Raw genomic sequence first — 23,653 nt, 5'->3', positions numbered from 1 at the left:
GCCTGGAATCATATGCAATAACTCTACCCTGCTGCATCAGAATGCAACCCAAGCACAAATATGAAGCATCATAATACACTGTAAATTGTTGACATTCAACACGAAAAGTAAAAATTAGAGTTGAAGTCAACAAAGACTTGACCTTTAGAAAGCTCGCCTCACACTCGTCAGACCAATGGAAATGAATATTCTTCTAAGTTAACCTACTCAAAGGAGCTGCAATAGAAGAGTAAAAATCATCTATAATATCCTGCCAACCCGACGACACTACAAACCTCGATAGAAAAAGTATGCCTAGCCTAATCACGAGTATCTACTATCTTCGTCGGATCAACCACAATATCATCCTTGGGCAGTACGTGCCCTAAGAATGCCACAGACTTAAGCCAAAATTCACACTTAGTGAATTTAGCATACAAGTGCTATCTCGCAAGGTCTGAAGTATTATCCTCAGGTGTTGATCATGCTGCTCTATGCTCCTAGAGTAGACTAGGATGTCATCGATGAATACAATAATGAAGGAGTCCAAGTAGGGTCTGAACACACGTTTTATCAAATCCATGAATATTGTGGGGGCATTAATCAACCCAAAAGACATGACTAGTAACTTATAGTTGTTGTATCGAGTCTTAAAAGCAGTCTTAGGGATATCAGACTCCCTAATCCTCAACTAGTGATAACCTGATCTCAAGTTTATCTTAGAGAACATCACTGCACCCTAGAGATGATCAAATAAGTCATCAATATGCAGCATTGGGTACCTTTTTTTGATGGTCACCTTATTCAGCTGTCTGTAATCAATACACATACGCTAGGTACCATCCTTCTTCTTCACGAATAGAACAGTAGCACCCCAAGGAGACACATTGGGCTTGATAAACCCCTTACTCAAAAGGTCCTAAAGCTATACCTTAAGCTCCCTCAACTTAACTAGAGTCATCCGATATGGTGAAATTGAGACTGGTTGTGTACCCGCCTCAATATCAATGCCAAAATCAATATCACGCTCAGGATAAAGACTAGGTAGATCAATAGGAAAAACATCAGGAAACCCTTTAACCACTGGAATAGAATCAACAGAAGGAGTGTCAGCACTTGTCTCTCGGACATAAACAAAATAGGCTAGACACTCATTTCCTAGTAACCGCTGAGCCCTGAGGAAGGAGATCACGCCACACGATACATGACTAGCTGCACCTGCCCACACGATCAGATAAATACCTAGTATACACAGAGTAAGGCCATAGTCCAGCCTATCCTGACAGTCTTGAGAAGGTTGTAGCTTCATTGTGCATAAATGAAAAGCTGTAATTCGTGATTATGACACCTCAAAAAATTGTTGCTTTGGTGCCCAGAGAAATTCCTACCCAAGAGAAGTTTGTGATCAAAACTATTGTTAATCAAGGAATGACCAGGTCTGGTAGATGTTATACCCCAGAAGAGTTGGCTCAAGGGTGGCATAAAAGAGGTTAATAATAGAAGTTGGGGCTGAAGAATTTTGGCGGAAGATGCAGCCTAAGGAGTATTTCATCGTGAAATATTTGGAGAGAACCCCGACCCAAATCTCAATATGGGTATTGTTGATGAACGTAGACAGGCCTTGATAAAATCTTTCAATAATACTTACGTACACGTGGGTGCCAACCGTGGTTATCTGGCTGCCATGGTAAGCCAAGTCATTCGAGGACACCGTATCAGTTTCAGTGAAGAAGAGTTTCCTTTTGAAGGTGCGATGCACAACAAATCTCTCCATGTCACTATCAAGTGTCGGGATAAGATTGTGAATCGTGTATTGATTAATGATAGATCGGGCCTTAATATTTGTCCTTTATCGACTCTCAAACAATTGAATTTTGATCTGTGAAAGGTTCATCAAAACCAAGTTAATGTCAGAGTTTTCGATGGGGGTCAAAGAGATACATTAGGAGATGTCAATTTGGGCATTCAAGTAGGTCCTATTGAATTCATTGTCGAGCTTCAAGTGATGGACATCACCATTAGCTACAACCCGTTCAAGGGAATTTTTTCTCTTTTCTGAAAAAATAAAAAAGAAGACATGAAATTTTAGACTAAGAAACCCCCAAATAGTTTGATTTAGAAACGTGGAGTGTGGAATTTTCATTTGTTTTTCTAGAATTCGAAGCTTTTGCTATTCATCGGTATAAATTTCATTGAGGTTGAGGTCCATCATTTGGTTCAGGCTTTGGTCTTTTGGTCTTAATACTGTTACATTTCCATTTAATAATAATAATATATGCCTCTCTTTTGCTTGCTTCGACTCGAATATGATTCGGATATGCATGTATGAACTGTTGTAAGTGTGTTCTGGTCTGATTTAGTGAATTTTAAGTATAGCTTAAACTTATTTTTAACAGACAAGTTTAAATCATGTATCTTTGTTATTCCTCATCTTGAATCAGTTTATTCGATTCTTTCCTCTTTGTCTATACCCTTTATTTAGTTTGTTGCTGTTGATATGCTTTCGAATAGGTGCAAAATCTTAAAAATTAACTAATATGATGGTTTTATTTGGTTGCTATTTTTATCTAAGTATGTATTTAGTGTCGAGTATTTGATTAACGTGAGGTTCGCATATAAAGAATTAGTCGAACTTATGTCTGTATGGTCTAAAAATCCTTCATGATTCATTTGACCTCTGCCTCTGTATATTATCTATAGCTTGCTGTTTGATTTAGTTTCTTAATCTCAACAAAATAAACTAATTAACTTAATTATAAACTAATTAACTCAATATAAACTACTAATTTTTGAAATAATTAATTAAAAATAATTTTTTTGTGATCATTTTAGAATATTTATAAAAGCTAATAATTATATACATAATTATATAGAACTATATATATCATTTAAAAATTAAAAAAATGACAAAATTACTTTAAAATAACTTAAAAAGATTTCGAATTTTATAAAATCTATTTATTTTAAAATTGATTGAAATTGGAGAAACTCAATAATTAATTCATATTGCGAAGGGTCAAAATTGGGTGTTAACACCCGATCCACGCTCCGGTTGGGTCTGGACTTGAAGTGGGGTGTTAGAGTGGATAAAAAGTCCACATTAATTGGGGAATGAACTTGGACAATGCTCCCCTCATGGTTAGTTATAATGGGGCTTAATTTCCTCTTTTCTTCTATTTAATCCTCATTAATTACCAGTTAGCATGAAGTTCTTGAATTAGACCACCTTTGCATCCCATCAGAAAAAAAGGAAGGAAAAAAGGCACTCCTGAACTAACATTTTAGTGGAAGTTGCAGCTTAGTAAGCAGATTTTTAGATTAGGGAAAAGGTTTGTCTTTCATGGATATAATGAATGTAGTGCTTTGTGATTCTTGGGTTGTATATTTGCATCTAACATATAAGCTAATTAGTTTTTATATTCTTGAAGCCGCGATTTTATTTTAGGACCACAGAATCAAATACAAGATGATATGTTTATAGTTTGATGTGTAAGAAGTGGGGATAGACAATGTTAGTTTCGTAACACACAATCAATATTGAAGTAATGACATTGATTGTTGGTGTCCGTTGTATTTTGGAAAAATTTGAGCTAGCCATAACTCAAATACCACGGATGAGTCTGAAGTTTCACCAAATAATGCCGTTGGCAAGGTGCTTGGAAAAGAGCAATCTGGAAGGGTAAGGTGCTTGGGATTAGGAGTAGTCCCAAGCAGCGTTTTTAAACAAACAAGACCCTGTTTTAGTGATTTAAATGCTTTAAGTTACTAATGGTTCATGTTCTACCCAATGCTAAGAGAAGTACAATCAAATGTTGAATGCTCACAGTAAAAGCCAAGACAACTCTCTTTTAAGAGATGAAACTGGGTGAAATCTTATCTTATTTTGTATTTATACCAAACCAATAGATACATAACATATGTTTACACTTAGACTTTTAAAATTTAGTCATAATTGATTGGCATGCATACATTTATACATCATTAAATCACTTAACTATGGTTTATTGACATTCACTTATAGTACTCCGCTTTTTTAAATGAGTTGGTCAAACTTCTTAAAACTATATAAATAGAGTAAAGTAATTGATTGTTACAAAATGTACTTGTCAACTTTGAAAATCATGTTAATTATCTCTCCCCCCCCCCCCCCCAAACCCCCAAAAATATATATTTAAATGCATACGTATTTTAAATTTGTCAAACAAAAGTCATTTGTGCTGGGGTCCTTTTATTTGAGTATATCCCGCAATATATCTAAAATCTTCAAATTCAAGAGTCAAGACAACATCTTATTAAATTTGATCAATGAAAAATAACATGAAAAATAAAAATAAATTAAAGAACAAAATTAATATTTTTTTCGTTTCAAAAAGAATGACTTATTTTTTTTTTAGTCTGTTTCAAAAGAATAATCCCCTTTCTTTTTTTGACAATATTTTAATTTCAACTTTTCAGATGGTATGTTTAATACCACAAGATTAAATAACATTTTGGTATATTTAACATAACTTTAATATTGAAAACAATCTTTTTACCTCCACAAGGTAGTGGTAAGGTCTGCGTACACTCTACCTTCTCCAAATCCTATTTTGTGGGATTCCACCAGGTATGTTGTTGTTGCTGTTAACATAACTTCAATATTTTATGACCATAAGATTGAAAATTCTTCTTTATCTTCTTAAACTCTATGCCAAGTCAAACTAAGTTATTTTTTAAAAAAGAGATAATTATCAAAAACACACCTAAACTATCTATTTATTTTTTTTGAGTTTCATACCTAAACTATTGAAAGGGTAAGTTTCATACCTAAACTATCACTAATTAGTTTCATACATAAACTATCACTAATGAGTTTCTCAAACTAAAAAGTAATAGTTTAGGTATAAAATTCACACTCCAATAGTTTAGGTATGAAACTCATAAAAGAGGAATAGTTTAGGTGTGTTTTTGACACTTATCTCTTTTTTAAATGAAGGAAATGATAAAAGAAAATTAATTGAGATTGCAATAATTTATAAATATTTTTTAAAAAAATAAAAAATAAAATCAGCTGCACGTCATTAAATAGGTGCAAAAATTATATTTTTGAGAATAATGACCATGAAAGCTAACTTTACAAAGTTAAATGACCTTTGAAAAACAAAACAAAGTTGAGTGAGTATAATGAACAAATACCCAAAATTGAGCGACCATCCAAACTTGTAACTCCTTATTTTAGGCTGATGGAATCATTTTTCCTAAAAATATAATTAATTGGCAGGTTCAGGCGCAAATAAAGTAAACCAAACTATATAATAAGACTTATAACACACAAAAGAATTACTAATAAAGTTGACTCGTAAATCATAAATAGCAACTTAATTAAAGTCGCATGTATACTAAATTGTCCAATACAATCATTTCCTCTTTTTGCTCATTGCTCAATGGAACAACTCCCTTCCCCTTCGTCACTCTCGATTACACGATGTGAATCTGAATTAATTGTTCCAGCAACACCTATACCTCGTGAAATAAAGCATGTCTCAGACATAGACGATCGAGATGGTTTACGTTTTCACATATCTAATTTATTTTTTTACGAACATAACCCTTCGATGGAAGGTATAGATCCTGCTAAGGGGATTAAAGATGGATTATCTAAAGCATTAGTTTTTTACTATCCATTAGCTGGTAGACTCATTAAAGGTCCTAATGGAAAACTTATGGTAAATTGTAATGGTGAAGGGATATTGTTTACAGAAGCCTATGGAGATGTGGATCTTGATATGTTAGGAGAATTCATAAAACCTCCATGTCCATACTTGGAGGATCTACTATACAATGTACCAGGTTCTGATGGGATCATTGATAGCCCTCTTATGTTAATTCAGGTATATAATTATATACTTCATTTGCTTTAAATTAGTGCAATTTACATAAATTTCATAGTGTTAAGAGCTAATTGCATTATTTCTCTATTATTTTTCAAATTACAAAAATTCCTTAAAATTTATGGATTTCGAATACAACAATGGACTTTCGGATACATCAGCAAACATTCGATTACATAGTAGAGGGATGTATCAGAGAGGGGATAGGACATCCAGATACATAGGGAGGGATGTATCCGAGAGAAATATGGATGTATCAGTGAAAGTTGAGTGATGTATTCGAGAAGGGATTTTGAATTTTTTTTAAATGATAGAAAATTTTAGAGATATGATAAAATAAGATGTGTATTTAAGTAATTTTCCCTTTAAATTATGTTGCACACTTTGATTAGACATAGTAACCTTTAAAAATAAAACAGGTTTTTAAAATTTGTAGATTAAAACAAAGAGAGAGATATTTGTGTCTCATGATTAAGGGTAAAATAAAAAAAATTATTAAAATTATTTTCTTTAATATAAAAATATCTTCTTTTCCGTGACAAAATAAAAATATTTTTAAAAAGCATGTTACCATAGATTGGGATAGGGGGGATACTCCTTCATGCAATAATATAATAAGTTAATATTCCCTGGTTCCACTTTATTTGCTAGACACTATTTTCTTTTCTGTCTATTGTTTCTAAAAAAAAATAGATATTAATTATTCATATATTTTATTAATGAGATACTTTTATAATTAAATAATTTTTATAACATATTTACAATTACAAGTTTCAAAAATATTATAGTCACATAAATATTCTAGCATATTTAAATTAAAATCATAAATTTAAAAATCTTTATTTCTATAGTAAATATTAATTAATTGTGTCAAATCAAAATATAACATTACAGATTTATACCTTGATTACTTTGATTGGACACAAAGTTCTAAGAGACATCTCAAGTACTCGTTGTCTTCTCTCACCACCCTACCTCCGAATGATCCCCATCCCCCACACAATTTCATCTTCACGGTGTTTTTGATAGGTTATATAAATTTTCTTGGGATGATATTATTTTGTTTTTGTAAAACACTGAAAAACAAAGAAGAAATTCATTTATCACCCTTAATACAAAGGTGAATCTAGAATTTCTAGTACATGAGTTTACCACTAATATATCAATTGTTATTTTTTCTAAATAAACCGTCCACCCAGGGTATACTCCCCAGAGATGGTGGAAGGTTCGGCGTAGACCCCTGCCATGTTGATTATATTATTTGATTCAGATATGTTAATTTTAATTAGATGTATTTTTTTTCTTGGCGAAATGGTATAATGGATCCTTGTATTTGTATAATTTGTATTATGGACCCTTCTACTCAACCATTTATCAACTAAATCCTTAAACTCAATCAAAAGAAGATTTTGAAACCCCTCTTACTATGTGTATAGCTCATTCGTACTTAAATAGATGACATGTTAAATCCATGTCACATAAATTAATAACACATAATAATTATCTTTGCTAACTATTTATAAAAATTATTAATCAAAATATTAAATAAAAGGTAAACTAATTCTTTAAAGTAAAATTCATATTTCTCCCACCTTCCGCCCACCTCCCCTATCCACAATCACCGTCACCACCATCCTCACAACCACCATCACCATCATGGGGTGGGGGTGGCTAAAAAAAAGGTTGGGGAGGAGATGGGGGTAGGGGATGATGGGTGTAGGGGATGACGGAAGAAGATGAAAAAAGTGTGTGTGGTGGGGAGGGGGGCAGAAAAAGGCTTTTTTTAATAAAAAAAAAATCTTTTTAAAATTTATTATTTTATAATTTTCATATTTTTTAAATTTAAATATGTTATTCACTTGTACTCTTTACACGTGTGTAGTCACACACTCTCACCAAATCAACTATTTTAATGTCACAAAAATCTTGTCAATGGTATTGTGTTTTACTGAATTTAAGGATTTAATTAGTAAAGGGTTAAATAGAATGATCTATAATATAAAATACAAGTACAGAGATCTATTAGACAATTTCTATTAGACAATTTCGCCTTTTTTCTTTGTTTATTAGTGTCATCTAGTAAGAATATTTTAATTATTTGAACAGGTTACCCGTTTTAGATGTGGTGGATTTGCAGTAGCAGTAAGAGTAAATCACATCATGGTTGATGCCTTTGGCTTAGTTTTATTCCTAAATGCAGTAACTGATTTTGTGAAATTCAAAGCTTCTTCTCCTTCCATTTTACCCGTATGGCAAAGAAATATCCTAAATGCTAGGCCATCACCATGCATTACATACAAGCATTCCGAATTTGAGGAGGAAATTGAATCAACAAATGCATGGTTAACGATGGAAAAAGAATTGATCCAACGTTCGTTTTTCTTTGGTGAAGAGGAGATGGAAGCTATTCGCAATCAAGTTTCACCAACTCATCGTTCAAGTGGACGATTTGAGTTATTAACTTCTTTTTTGTGGAAACATCGAACCATTTCACTCAATTTGAATCCTGAAGAGAATGTGCGTCTGACATACTTTGTTACAGTCCGTGGGAGATTTGAACATTTGAAAATACCACATGGATATTATGGTAACGCATTTGCTTTTCCAGCAGCAGTGGCGAAAGCAGGATTTTTAAGTACTTATCCATTAACATATGCTCTTGAGTTAATCAAGAAAGCCAAGAATCAAGTAAATGAAGAGTATTTTAGATCTATGGTAGATCTTTTGGTTATTAAGGGGAGACCTGGCATAACACAATCTTGGAATTTTGGTATTTCAAACACTGCTCATGTAGGATTTGATAAGGTTGACTTTGGATGGGGAGAACCAAAATATGGTGGAGCTGTTAAGGCTGATTCTTTTTTTAGTTTCTTTGTAGCTTGTAAAAATAACAAAGGGGAGAAGGGCATTTTGATATCAATAAACTTGCCTCCAAGAGCAATGGAAAGATTTGTAGATGCTATATACAAGCTGACTTTAAATGTCAAGAAATCAAGACCAAAGTTTTAAGGTGGAGTATTGGACTGGCAAATAAATTGTATGTTCTTTTCATTTGATCAATGTGTGTAATTTGGATATAGTAATGAAATAATTAATTTGTATGTGTTGGCTATAGAAAACTTGATTTGTATACAATTCCTATCGTCTCTAAACGTTTAACCAATTAATGACAAATAAATATCTTCTCTATGCCGATAGTGTAAAGAATCTTTTTATCTTCGACATAATTTATATGCAGATTATACCCACATGATTTCATAGAGGATTAGACTCCTTAATTCTCATGAACCTCTATAATACTCAGGTGGTATATCACAGATACTAACAAAGTGTCATTTTTTTTACCTCTAGTTTCTTTGGCAAATCACCAAAAGTTTGAAGAATCTCTAGGCATTGAGCTCCTTCAAAAATCACCAAAAATATTGCTAGATACATCATCACCACTACTATCCTGACTAATATTTACCTTTGGCGCTTGTGTGCAAAAAAAATTCATCACTCAAATGCTGATTTTGAGAAGTCGCAGGGGGACTTTCAAATATTAAATCATCCAACTCTAATAAAACATGTTGGACATCACTTGAGAAAATGTTCCTCAATTGCAAGTACAATTAACAAATTATAAAAATTATAAATTAATCATAAGATATAACATATAAAACTAATTTAATAGAGATACCTGATCAGATTGTAAGTTGAATATCCATAAACAAACGTAATCATATTGTTTCTCCATGCTCTAGTTCAAAATAAACAACACTTGAAACCATTATGCTCAGCAAAGCGATCTTTGAACTCAGGACAACATCCAGAAAATCAAATTTGTAAAGCTAAATTCACAAACAAATCTGTAAAGCTAAAGAAAATCCATTATACCTAAAAAAATCCAGGCTTTATCTTAAATTTGTGGAAACGTGACTAAAATATCGCATGAAAAACATCAATGCCCTATGCATAGGAATTGAAATCACACTGCTCAATTAGATCAAAATACGGCATACCAACAATTTTGATCTTCATCATAGAAAAAAGAAGGTGCTTACAAAATACAAAATTGCAATCTTCAGCACATCTGCATCAGACTTGAATTTATCCTTAAACAAACAAGATTCAAGTTGAGACCATATCACATTAGATGAACCATTAAAGTAGTTTCTCACCAACTGATTGACATATGATGACACCTTAATAGATGTAGTACCCTGACATCTTAAATCAGTAATCAGGGCAAACTCACCCAACCCAAATTGAAGTTTTGCACCACTAATCAAAAAATGCAAAACTTCATCCTCGTCATCATGCAACCGCCTCATCATAAGTTGTGAAAAACACGTCTTGCATCAAAATTAGTGCATATCTAGAAAGTGATCAAAGTCAATTTCTCTAAACAAATTAATCTATTCTTTATAACTTCGAATACAAATGTGTAACAACAGGAAATTGGTAGAAAATTCAACCTTCGATTTATAGTCAATATTCATCTTGATATGAAAATTTCCTCGCTAGAAACACAATACCTATACAAACAATTCAGCAAAACAAGACCTAAACAAAATAAAATAAAATTTCACCAAAGAAAATGCTACACATTCCTCTATGATACTCCCATGATATATAAAATATACTGCCACGGTATTACAGTGGATCAAACAAATCATTACTAAATTATCTATGATACTCAATTAGTATATCTAATATATTACTAGAGTATCATACAATAGTCAAGGTTATCTTCAGATTACTTCCATCACCAACAAGTTATCGAGGTTATGAGGAGCTCTTTCAGTTATAGTTTGCAAAATCGATTCACATGTAGGATCCGATATATTGACAATAGTTTTTCTTTTCTTACTCATATTTTCCTCGCTTGGACAGTGCTCTGCCTCCTTTTCTTTTGGCATTCTCATCAACACCTTTATTAGGCAACTCTCCAACATCCGGTACCCCATTTGCATGACAGGGTTTTGATTCATCTCCACTAGAATTAAGACTGTCAGCAGAGATCATCTACGAATTATTTTTAAGCAACGAGAAATTTGAACCCGACATTACTGATGCAATATACTTTTGTTCACATACACTATCATCTGAGAAAATCTTTAAAATTGGTAATATCTAAAAGACGATGACCCCACCATCAATTCTGTACAAGACATTTACGATCCATATCAAAAAAACACTCAACAAAAGCACATAAACACACCACAACAAAAGCAAAGCCTTGAATATTTGATAAACTAGAAAATTAGACAAATTTGTACCCGTATATGCAATAAAACTTTTAAAATAGAAAAGAAGAACAAAGATGCATATATTCGTTAATGAAGGTTATTTGATTGAGGAGTAAGAACTACCAATTTAGCGGTTTGTCAATTTGAAATCAATCACCTAACTATTGGGATGAAAGAAATCGTGTGAAAAAATCCATGCCTTGAAACTTCTGAATGAGCCTTTAACAAAAGGTACTTCCAACGCAAAAAAAGACTTCAAATAAAAGGGGACACGAGTGGTAATTAGTTTGGGTTAGGACATTTTCATGTGGCTTAATACATAAGCGGCCTCCTAAACTTGCCACGTGTTTTTCGTTTAGACACCTCAATAAGGCCTTCTCCCTAGTTTTATGGTCTATTTTATAGACACGCTTTGAATATACATAAGGTGTTCAATAGGAAGATGTCCTTATTGAGGCGTCTAAACGGAAAAAGCACGCAAGTTTAAGGGGCTGCTTATGTGTTAAGCCTTTTCATGTAATTAGAACTTGAAAGGAGCCGCTTATGTATTAAGCCTTTTCATGTAAATAGTTTAGTTTTATGGTCCATTTAATGTACTTTTCCCTAATTTTATCCCAATGTAATTTTCTCTTTTTTAATTAGGCCCCCGACTCTGTCATATTTTCCCAGGCAAAAATGGACATGTCACACACTGTAACAAACCTTCAAGTCGTTTATATGATGTTGCATAACTTCTTGTTGCTACAAAGCTCTCTTTCTCCATAAAAAAAGGTTTCCATATTTTACTCATGTATATTGTATTAAAATCATCAAGTCGTTTATATACGATCTTGTATAAAATATTGTTCTCTTTTTAGATGTTTTCCTAGGGTTCTAAATGTAGGGTTTAGTAATATTTTTTCTTGGTTTGGGAGAATAGTAGTGGGAGAGTGAGAACACAGTTGATAAATTACCACTTTAATATTCCTCTAAGGCATCATTTGAATGTGAAGGAGGTTATGAGTTCAAGCAGTAAAATGTTTCTGTCAAGCCATTCAATTGAGGCATTTTGAGAGAAGTCTTCTGATGACGAATTCCTTGCGGTTTGCAGTAGTTATCAAAGGGACCAATATACTCACAGCCAATGTCAGTGTGAATACATCTTAATTTTTTTCCAGTTTGTCTTCCAGATAAGGCTTTAAACTCCTTAAACACATCAAGTACTTGATCTTTGGATTTTAAAAAAATATACCCACGGCTTGCGAGAATGATCATCAATGTAAGTTGCAAAGTAGAGTGCACCACCTTTTGACTTCACCTTAGAAGGACCACACAAGTCGGAGTGTACTAGCTCCAATAGTTCAGACTTTCTTAAAGGAGGATAGACTGTGAAAAGAAATTCTTTTCTGTTCCCTAGCTAAGCAATGAACACATCTTTTCACCTTTGCTTGTTTCACACCAGCAAGCAAATTCTTCTTTGCCAAACATGTGATCCCCTCTCGCTCATATGACAAAGCCTCTTGTGTCACAATTCTGACAAAGTCTCACTTTCCACCAAATTTATAGAGTTACCAAGAATTGATCCTTATGTCACGTATAAATTTGAATGCTTTCTTCCTCGAGCTATATCCAATCGAGCTATATCCAATGAGCCTTTTGTGAGCTTCCATTGACCATTGAACAAGTCATTATGATAGCCATCATCATCTAATTGTTCTAGAGAGATCAAATTCAAAGGAATGACTGGACCATGCTTGACATTCTAAAGGACTAACGTTGTACCAATATTGGTCTTTAAACAAACTGTGCCAACACCAAACACTTTAACATTACCAGCATTATCCATCTTTAACACGTTGGAGTTAACAGGAGTATAAGATAAAAAGAAGTCGTTACTTGGTGTGACATGCGATGTAGCTCCAGAATCTACTATCCAACTTGTATCTTGAGACATAAAATTGATGACGTTTTTATCACAAGCAAAGAAAAGTTCATCTCGAACAATATCAACAACATTGTTTCCATTATTTTCTTCCTTCTTTCCTTCTCCAAGGTCTTGTTTCAACTTGTTGCAAAACCTTTTAATTAGTCATTTGTTTCCACAATGATAACACGAATGATTCTGATACTTGGATCTTGACTTAGCTCTGCTTTTACCTCTACTTCTCGAACCTCTTGTTTTATCTCTCACTCGATTTTCTGTGAAGAGAATATCTAAATGTGAGTATGTACCTTGAGATCTTCTTCTGACTTCTTCATTCAACACACTACTATTTGCATATTCCATATGATTGTTCTAACTAAGAGTGATAATATTGCACTAAAAAGGGTTTAGGAAACAGCTAGATCCCTTCATTGGTGTAGCACATCACTCGTGTCGAAATTCTCGGACGTGATCTGAGTACAAAGTTCTCTTACCAAAATACACATTCCCCTTTTTAGCTTCCTTTTCTTTAATTAAATCTTTCGATCTTGGTTAACAATGGGCAAGAAAAAGGTCTCCCGGATTATACTTTTCTTCTACTATTCTCTACATGGTATCAGAGCCGCAGACGTTGATTGGCTTTTGGGTTTCATTGCAAGATCGGGTTAGCGGTTGATTCAACTGGTTTGTCCAAATGGATTTAAGTGATTGTGTTAATGGACCGGGAATGAAATTATTGAACCAGTCTAATTACAAGATATGGAAGACATGTATGGAATCATACCTTATGGGTGAGGATTTGTGGGATGTTGTTAATGGAAGTAACATAAGTCCTCCTGATGGCAGACCAGAAAATGATAGTGTATACAAGAAGTGGAAGCAAATTAATTCGAATGTAGAGTTCATCCTAAAGAGAACAATCTCCTCCAATTTATTTGATCATATTATAAGGTGTAAATCAGCTCATGATATAAGGAGGACCCTCGATTAGTTGTTCAATAACAAGAATGAAGCTCGATTGCAGATATTGGAGAATGAATTGGCTAACACCATTCAAGGTAATCTTTCTATTGCCGAATATTTTTTGAAGATTAAGAACTTATGTTCAGAGATATCTTTTTTAAATAGTTCAATAAGAAGAATGAAGCTCAATTGTAGATATTGGAGAATGAATTGGCTAACGCCATTCAAGGTAATCTTTCTATTGCCGAATATTTTTTGAAGATTAAGAACTTATGTTCAGAGATATCTTTATTAAATTCGGAGGAGGCTATCTCTGCAGCACAAATGAGAAAAATTATCATTCGTGGTTTGAAACCCCAATATATTTCATTTGTGACGTCGATGTAAGGATGGGCTCAACAACCATCCTTAGAGGAATTTAAGAATTTGTTGTCGTCACAGGAGTTACTAGCCAAACAATTGATTGGTATCTTTGCCAAAAAAAGGAGAAGGAAATGCTATTGCAGCTGACAAGAGGAATTTTAATGGAAAAGCAAGAGATATATCGCATTCTAGCTTGCCTGGAAAGAAGGAAGAGTATTTTAACTATTATGTAAGAAGCCACTAAGATGTTATCGATGTGGCAATATAGGACACATAAAAAGATATTGCCAAGCAAAGGAGAGCAACATGGCTCAAACTTGGAAAGCTACTGAAGAAGAAGACTGGGAAAGGTGCTTAGTTGCTGAAATTCGAGCAATAGATGCCATGACTTTCATCATTTTTGAAAGAGACTGGATCGCGAATTGAGGATATAATACAGTTTATCACGTGGAGAGAAAAGACACTGATGTCATCAACAATAAGCAAGAAAATTCAGAAGGCGTTCAGACTGGTGATATGATAGCTGCTATCAAGAGAATCAAAGACAAAAATCTTGAAACTGACAATTTAAGTATGGCCGTGAAGGATGTTGAAGTAGCTTCTGAGCATGCAGTGTCTGAAAATATTTATGCTAGTAGTGACTTTTTCGAAGAAAGCATTGAGGGAAATGTAGTGAAAGTTGAAGCCTCTGATCAATCGTCAGCAATATCAAGGTCAATCGCAAGCTTAGATCAAATATTGGATGCAAAAGGAGAAGATGCAGATTAAATAGACAAAGAAGCTAACCTTGAAAGCCAGATTTCAGGTGGAGAGACGGACGACATAATTTTTGAAAGCACTTTAGTTGATAAAGAGGTTATTGAAGAGCTAGAAAAGGAATCTAGTGGTGGATCCTATGTTGGTGGCGAGACTTCATAGGAAATTGATGGAGTTTCTCTAGATAATATAATTGTTGAGAAGTTAAGAGAAAGGGGGAGCTCAAAAACTCAACAAAAATAATTCACATGGCTCAAAAACTTAGCAAGGAGATAATTCACATGGTTCGAAAAGGCTACACAAAAATATTATAAAGCTAACCTGCTATAGAGATGGAGATTTATCAATACGTATTCTTGTTTCTTTGCAGGATCAATTGACGATAAAGAATCTTCTTCACTAGAAGAAGCAAGAAGAGTTATGAAGAAACTGCTGAGATTTTCACCAAGGTGTGGCTCAAAGCTTCATTTGAGTTCTTCCACGACAAGTGAGGGGAAGTTTCCAAAAAATCACTTTAAGGGGGAGTGTGAAAAATAAAGATGATTTTTTGGAGGGTCAAATAATCCTAGATATTTAGTGGAACTTTCTAGAGTTTTGTAGAGTTGCTTGTTGTATCTGAAAAATGCGTAGATATTCTAAAGAATTGGGTATTTGTAGTCAATTATAGAATAGTCCAGATTCTTGTTAGATAGTTAAAAGATAAAGTTATCTAGATTATTTTTGTAGATGGATCTAGAATAGTACCTAGAACCATCCTTACACAAGTATAAACAAGGATGGCCTTAGTCATTTGTATTCAACCCAACAAAAATAAAAGAGTCTCTTCCATAACAAAGTTCTCTTACCAAAATACAAATTCTCCTTTCTAGCTTTCTCTTCTTTACTTGAATCTTCCATCTTAGTCAACGATCTTGGGCTAGTAGAAGGTCTCCCCAATTATACTTTTCTACTGCAATTCTCTACATCGCGTAGGGAGGAAAAATTGGAACTTAAGGACCATTACAACAAATGTCGAAGCTAGCTACCACTTTTCAGTCTCCAATTTACCTCAATATCTCTCTTAATAAGATCCATTTTTTTGAAATAGCAAGAAATACAGATTTGAAAGGAAAAAGGTTGCCCAGCTGAAAACTAAGAAACCATATCCTAACTCATCCACATAACAAATGGGATGGATATCCAAACAGTAACTCAAAGCTTAGTCGCATCGACTCAACAATCAACAGAAAGAAGTTACTTTCTACTACATAAAAAAGTTTATATAGTCTATACGCTGCATATCACGACTTCAATCATATTCATTAGGTAAAAATCAGCAAACAGCATTAGATGAGCAATTAAATATTCAGTAAAGGCTTTTCATGTCCTAATTAGCTGCCTCACTAGTCTCTATAAGCCAAAATCAACTTCTATGAGTCTAGATAAGTTTCTTTACATATTCCCCATTTATTATATTTTTGCCCTCGCCGCCTTAGAAGTCAAGTAATGGAAGACTTTCTTCCTCTTCTTGATTTTTTTTTACTTTTTTCCGAATAACCTTTGTGAGAGTATCGACATAACATCTAGCAGGCACCTTATCTTCAATTCATCAGAGTATATAATTACAATGTGATTTTATGGACCTTTTGCTGAAGCTTCTACTGCTTTATTACTGGTTTATACAGTCTATTCATAGACTGTTATCCTTCCTTTCATCTTTTTTCTTTAGATTAACTAACCACCTAGCACCATTTCGAGAATCCTGAACGGTCACCATAATCACACTGCTCATATTCTCATTCTTGATTCCTATATATCTAAATATCCATCAACCATCCAATGCCCTAAAACACGTAGACCCAGATATAGCAGCTCTCTCGCATAAAGGAGAGCAGGAAAGTCATCTGTGCGGAAAAAAACCTTTTTTACTATGGCATCTTGTCCCTAAACAATTGATCATATAAACCCTTTGTCTATTAATCTGCTCCTCTCCTTACTAAGGTAAATCAAATATGTGACACTTTGACGACACAATACTAGAGAATTTTGCTATTACAGTCCCAAAATCCAGGAAATCACGCAAATGATCAACTTTCCGACCCATCGTCACAGGGTTACTCGTTCTTCAATTCACAGAGTTCTAAATGTGTGTATTCCTTCGACACTAAGATTTATATTCTCCTTACTATGCTGTGCTTCTTTGTTGCATGGTAGAAGTTATGGAAGAAAAATGGTACAACCAGACTGAGACAAAAGCGGATACAATTGAGCAAACAGGTGGTAGCATGGAAACTTATATAAATCTACAGTGACATGTACCAGTATATAAACATTAGATTTTATCAGCAAGTAGAGAAGAAAATATTTTTACCTGGCCCTCCAATTGCTCAATTTTGACGATGGCATCGTCATGTTCATCCTCGAGTTCTGCTAACATGGCCTGCATTATCTTTTTATCCTTGATGGCTACTAGTATTTTCTTCTCAAGTTCCTTCCTTTCCCAAACAAGATTCTCAAACTCGATCTGCATTTCCTGCAGATGCATCTCCAGCTGCACATGTATTGTTCTCAAGTCAGTTGCTTTAAGTCGGTTAAATAATAACTCCTCAAAATGAAGCTATACCAATTTAAGTCATAACTAAATAGACATATGTTACACTAAACGAAACATACAATATATATATATATGAAAATATAAGAAAGCCATTCTACCCAGTCCTTGCACCTAAGATATCCTAATAAACTACAATTTATTTACTGGCAAGGTTTGAATGGAGAAACCTGCCAATTTGAATGCAAGAGATCTTTAAAGAGGAATGGATTAGTAACTCCTGACTACTAACACGGTGGAAGATTTCAAAGTTAATGTGGCACTAAAATTTTGTTTTATGAGAATAGATCAGGAGATACAATAATGATACTGAAGTTACAAAACACTTTTTTTACTGAAGAAAGTATTCCACGAAACTGAACAGCATTAGGAAATAGAGCTACCTGTGACGTCTACCAAGATTATATTCAAGCTATATAGGTGAAAGTTGGAAAAAGGAGAAGTAAAACCCTCGTATAATAGAAAAGGTTCTGCAACCATGGTAATAAAATTTGTTTTTCTACCAATAGAAATTAATGAAAGTTAGCAACTGGGACTTAAAATATTTTCAACAATTTAATGTTCAAGTACCAAATTTCTAGACTTATAAAAGCATCCTTGAAAGATTGTGAAAACGATGAGATCTGACGCAAAAAAGCCTCTGATCTCCACTTGAAGCCCCTACAACAGAGGAAATATTTATGGTCTCTCAGCCCCTATGTAAAAAAGATTGAGAAGGGAAACAAGGGTAACGGCATTTTTATATGTACATATCTGCACAACGTCCATCACGTGTACTAACAAGAGTTGGACCAGAAAATGAGAAAGAATAAATTCATGAAGCACTAGAATATTAGGAGGACTCACACAATAAGCTTTTCAAAATGAAACTTACCACCCTTTCCCTCTGTAGAGCAGTTAAACTTCGTATAGGTAGGGATAGAATAGCAATATACCAAATTATCAGTCTCCAGAGTAACCTGGCATGAAAACCCATAGCAGCTCTCACCAGCGCTGTCCAGGTTTGGATAACAATGCATATCGTTCTCACACCGAAGAAGCAAGTGAATTTGACCAGTGACAAAGGCTTGATCAGCAAGATCATAACAGTGTTGACCAATTGAAGTAACTCTGCCATCTATACTTCCAAAAAGGGTCAAATGTACGCCATCTGCATAAAACGTTCAAGTCCTCAAAATCCCGGTATTGAAGTCAATTCACAGAGTGAACAAATTATATTCTTCAAAAAGAGTACCAGATAAAAACGACAAATTTAGAAGATAGAAATATGTACAACCAGTTTAAAGCTACATACTGGACCACAACATAGAAATGCGTACAAAGATTATTAGGAAAACTCAAATGCTGGAAGCACTATGAAAATCAGCAAATCTCATCTTAAAAAAGGCATTTATCCTTAGAATGCAAGAGGAATTCAAACAGTTCCAAGCTCACGGCTGCCCAATCGGTTCAGCTATCTTTGAAAAAGTCCTGTGTAGTAAAACCAATGAAACCAAAGTTCATTTCTTCTTAGTAGTATTTTATATATGTGGATTCAATTTTGATACGATGGCGTGCTGATTTAATAACATGTGCTGCGAGATGAAAAGTAACAATATACTGATTAGCAACATCACGGTAAATATGATGAATCTAAATATAATAGTACTACCTATGCATCAAAGGGAAGTCCACAGGTTGATCCAAAATCAGCTGGGAGAACTATACCTTATCAAAGAGCCTAGATCAATATCTCTTTCCAAAAACTCCCATGGGGCCAAGGGGAAGAAGGGATTTTGAACTATGAACCCCTGGGTGAAAATCCTGCCTCCGTCATTGCGTGGAGACTGACTCCTTTTTTTCAACATCATAAATTTCAGCCTTAAATAATGACAAAATGATAGTATCACTCTTATACAGGGCCGGCAAATTGCTATAAATACCTAATTGTCCTATTAAAGACTCAGAACCACGCTCTGCACAAATCTATAAAATTGTTACCTCAACATAAACAGAGACTGAATACAGATAATTTATCAAAAGCCAAAAATTGATAAATACTCAGCACCAACCCAGATATACATATACACAAGCATCAATATCTAAATGCAACAAAGAAAGAAACAGATAATTCGCACTTCCAAAATAACACAAATATATACACATACATTTAGCTAACATGTCCAAACATAATCTTCAAACATCTGTTTGCCCATAGATTTTTATTTAAAAAATTAAGTTTTTAAGAGAAATTTCACTTTTACTCGCAAAAGTTTAATTTTTTTTAAAACAACATACATCTCCAAACACAACTTCAAGATTTCAAGAATCACAAACTTCAAAACCAATCAAAAGCTTAGTTTACTGAAAGAGAGCTTTTTTCTTTTTTTGTAAACAGAAAAAAAAAGAGAAGAGAATTTTTACTGTGAGTGATGGAGAATTGGAAGGTTGGAAGATGCGGAAGATGGAAGACGGAGAGTCTGAGGAAACATCTTTTTCAGAGTGTGGGGTCGCTAACAAAGTAGGGATTCTGACACATCTATTCCTTAGAGAGTGACACGTTATTATATGTTGAAGAAAGGATTTGAATGGATAAAGAAGAGTGGCGCCTTTCCTTACAAATTGACATCACTCAAAATCCTGCAACACTACTGCTCACAACTCAGATGTGACTACACGATTATATATTTATACGACTTCTTCTAAAAATATATTATTGAAATCAGTGGGTTTTTTTTAAGCTTGAAACCCCCTCTTTAGGGATATATTATGTATCGATATTCACTTTCTTGCGGATTTTAATTAAAAGAGCCTTTTAAGTTATCTATTTAAGGGATATAGGACATAAATTTTAAAAATTGGATAAAAAAAAATCTAGTATAATTAGGTATTAATGAATTATGCTAATTTAAAAAAGAATATTTTTATACACCCTAAAATTTTGCTATTTACAAACAGACCCAACATATAGAGCCCGTTTGGATGCGCTTAAAAAAGTAACTTTTATGTATGAAGTGCTTTTAGAACTTTAAAGTGCTGAAAGTTATTTTTATAAATAAGCAGTTGAGTGTTTGGATAAAAGTGTTTAAATGAGGAAAATTATGTGAATTTTAGGGTTAAAAAAATAAGAAGGGTAGTTTGGGAATTTAATTAAAATATAAGAGAGATAAAAGTAATTTCCATGGTCAAAAAAAATGACTTTAAGCACTTACAAAAAAAAAAAGTTAGGAATCCTAACTTTTCATTTTTGACTGACTTTAAGAACTTTCTGACTTAAAGTTAGCATTAGGCAAACACGTCCAAAAGCTGAAAAGGGGCTTTAAGTTGGTTTTGACCAACTTAAAACCAATCCAAACGGGCTCATAAGAGGGTTGTTTAGCCAAAAGGGCAACAAATAATTTTCAGAAAATCTGCTCATTTTTTCAGCGGGAGCAGCAGCAACAGCAGCTTCCCACATTCATCTATGTCCTCTTCCATATCTTTTATTTTTCAATCTCAACACATTCCAGCCTTCTAAATACCGATGTTTAAACATTTGTCTAAACAACTAACAAATGTTTTCATATCTCGATCTCTAAAATAATTAGCAAATATTTTCATATTTCTCCGAACAACTAGCTGATATTTAAAATATTCTCATTGTTTTAACTAAAGAATCATAAAAAACACCTAAACAACTTAGGGTAGTTTAAAATATCTTCTGATTGTTTGAACTAAACAACTTTTGGTTGTTTAAACAACTTCTGTTGTTTGAACTAAACAACTTAGGGTGGTTTAAATATCTTCTGGTTGTTTGAACTAAACAACTTTTGGTTGTTTAAATAATTTTTGGTTGTTTAAATAACTTCTGTTATTTGAACTAAACAACTTAGGGTTGTTTAAACAACATCTCTTGGTTGCTTGAACAACTCCTGTTTATATAAACAACATATCCTCTCTTCTCTTCTCTTCTCTTCTCTTCTCTTTTCATCATTTTTTTTTTATAATTTTCACAATCAAATCGGAGTAAAGAAAAAAATGAGGATGACAACATCCGAAGAAGAATATGATGAAAACACAAAAAGTTTGAAAAGAAAGGGAAAAACGGAGAAGAAAAAAGGCAAAAAAGTTAAGAAAAAAAGAAGATGAAAGGGAAAAGGAACAAGAACTCTTGAAAAAATTTAGAAAAGAAAAGAGAAGAGAAGAGAGGAGGGAAAATGAGAACATAGAATTTAAAAAAATGAAGAAAAGAGAAGAGACATAACAGATTATTTACAAAACATGAAGAAAATGAATAGATTTAGGTTTTTTTATAAGTTTTGATATTTTAATTTTTTACCCTAAATTTATAAATATTTCAAATCAACCCCAATTTTTAATAATTAACCCCTAATTAAATATTTATAACAAAAGAAAAAGAAAAAGAAAATACAAATCCCCTATTCTTTATTCAACTCTCAAACATCCCTTTTAGCTAATTTTCCCCACTTTCACATGAGACAATATGTACTTCATATACTCTGCTTCAGTCCTACGTAATTTGAAATCTTTATATTATATACCCTATTTAGGTGTAGGTCAATTTTTTTTTACTTATAAGCTATTTTTAACTTATAAACTGTTTGAAATAAGTTCATTCAAATAAATTCAACTATTTATTTAGGCTTATTTTAAGCACAAAATAACTTTAATTTGACCAGCCAAACACTCAAAAAAAACTGAAAACAACTTATAAACAGTTTATAAGTCAATCCAAACGACCTCATAATCTGTCTAGTATATAGTTAACTTTATTGTGTATTTCATCAATAAATATCACATCATTTTCAAATAACATATCCTATGATGCCTCCCCTTCAATATGTCTTATTAAGATAAGTAAAAATTGGTTAAAATACATTTTAATGAATATGTCGTGTAATTAAAGAAAATAAAATAGATTTGTTAAAAAAAATAATCAAAAATGGTTAAAATTCAAAAACACAGTGTCCTTTTTTTTTTTTGAGTTTTCTATCTGAATATCACTAATTATTTATTAAAACAGGTCTTGAAATTAATGAATCAATTGTCATGTGGACGAATTTTTACGAGCTAATCAAATTATCATGCACGTTTAATGATTGTATTCAAACATTTAGCCTATTTAAATTCAAATCGTATTTTGATAAATAATTAAAAAATAAGTGTCAAAAATACACCGATTTTTTTTATAGTTTCATACCTAAACTATTGAAAGTATGAGTTTCATACTTAAACTATTATTTATTAGTTTGAGAAGCACACATCAGTGGTGTGTATAATACACTCTCTATATTTTCTCTATTTTTTTAAAAAATACTTCTCACATGGCATTCAACATGAATAAAATATTTCACATTGACAAAAATTAGATAAACTATTAATATTAAATAAAAGTTAAAGATTAAAGTATTTCTATTCCAAAAAAAGAAATTATTTTTTTATAAAAGAAATTACTTTTTTTAAAAAATAAATTATTTTTTTTAAAAATAAAATATTTTTCTCACATACTCCGGCACCTATCCTCCCCCCCCATCCCCGTCCTTTAATTTTTAAAATATTTTTAAATTTCTTTTACAAAATATTTTTTAAATATTCATACTTCATCCCCTCCTCCTACTCCTTCCTAAAAATGTTATTATTTTTATTTTTTTAAAAAATAAAATTATAATCACCCATTTAATCCTCCGCTCTTAATTATATTTTTTTTTATATTTTTCTCATTTTGTATTAGATATATACATATGTTTTTAGGGAAATATATTTTCCTACTTGCGTAACGACTGTAACAGAAATAAAAATTTTATTTTAAGAAAAGTTTTGCGGCAAGTAAAAAATACTTTCTTAAAATCATATATATAACATAAAACGAGAAAAAAAATTAAAATCGGAGGATTAGGTAGAGCGGGGTAAATTTTTTTTTTTTTTAAAATAAAAATATCTAAATTATTATTTGACGGGGGAGATGAAGTAAGAATTTTTTAAAAACTTTTATAAGAGAAATTTAATAAATAAAAATAAA

General features: G+C 32.7%; 2 protein-coding genes and 1 pseudogene across 9 annotated transcripts; 2 read left to right on the top strand and 1 right to left on the bottom strand.

The window, feature by feature from the left end:
* The first annotated feature begins 5,402 nt into the window (after positions 1–5,402).
* LOC129890721 (methanol O-anthraniloyltransferase-like) lies at positions 5,403–8,939 on the top strand. Its single transcript, XM_055966212.1, has 2 exons — positions 5,403–5,849; positions 7,956–8,939. Exons 1-2 carry the CDS (start codon positions 5,403–5,405, stop codon positions 8,856–8,858), a joined length of 1,350 nt encoding a protein of 449 aa, XP_055822187.1. The 3' UTR covers positions 8,859–8,939.
* Positions 8,940–9,583: 644 nt separating this feature from the next.
* On the bottom strand, positions 9,584–20,296 carry LOC129889545 (uncharacterized). Of its 8 annotated transcripts, none has more exons than XR_008766928.1 (4): positions 18,530–19,254; positions 17,416–17,595; positions 10,702–10,827; positions 9,584–10,206 (listed from the first exon to the last, which is right to left on the bottom strand). XR_008766928.1 is itself a non-coding variant. In XM_055964898.1 (4 exons), exons 2-4 carry the CDS (start codon positions 18,770–18,772, stop codon positions 10,162–10,164), a joined length of 468 nt encoding a protein of 155 aa, XP_055820873.1. In that variant the 5' UTR covers positions 18,773–18,805; positions 20,059–20,296; the 3' UTR covers positions 9,586–10,161. The 8 variants fall into 8 exon arrangements, 7 of the variants coding, with proteins under 7 accessions (XP_055820873.1, XP_055820874.1, XP_055820875.1 ...); XM_055964898.1 differs by lacking the exon at positions 10,702–10,827 and adding an exon at positions 20,059–20,296 and having other exon boundaries at positions 9,586–10,206; positions 18,530–18,805; XM_055964899.1 differs by lacking the exon at positions 10,702–10,827 and adding an exon at positions 19,307–19,809 and having other exon boundaries at positions 9,586–10,206; positions 18,530–18,805.
* Positions 13,621–15,402, top strand: LOC129889546 (uncharacterized; annotated as a pseudogene).
* Positions 20,297–23,653: the final 3,357 nt, after the last annotated feature.

The sequence above is a fragment of the Solanum dulcamara genome, chromosome 5 (genome assembly GCF_947179165.1).
Source record: "Solanum dulcamara chromosome 5, daSolDulc1.2, whole genome shotgun sequence".
NCBI lineage: Eukaryota > Viridiplantae > Streptophyta > Magnoliopsida > Solanales > Solanaceae > Solanum > Solanum dulcamara.
The sequence above is the reverse complement of the archived record's forward strand: the minus strand, read 5'-3'. Positions and strand labels throughout refer to the sequence as shown.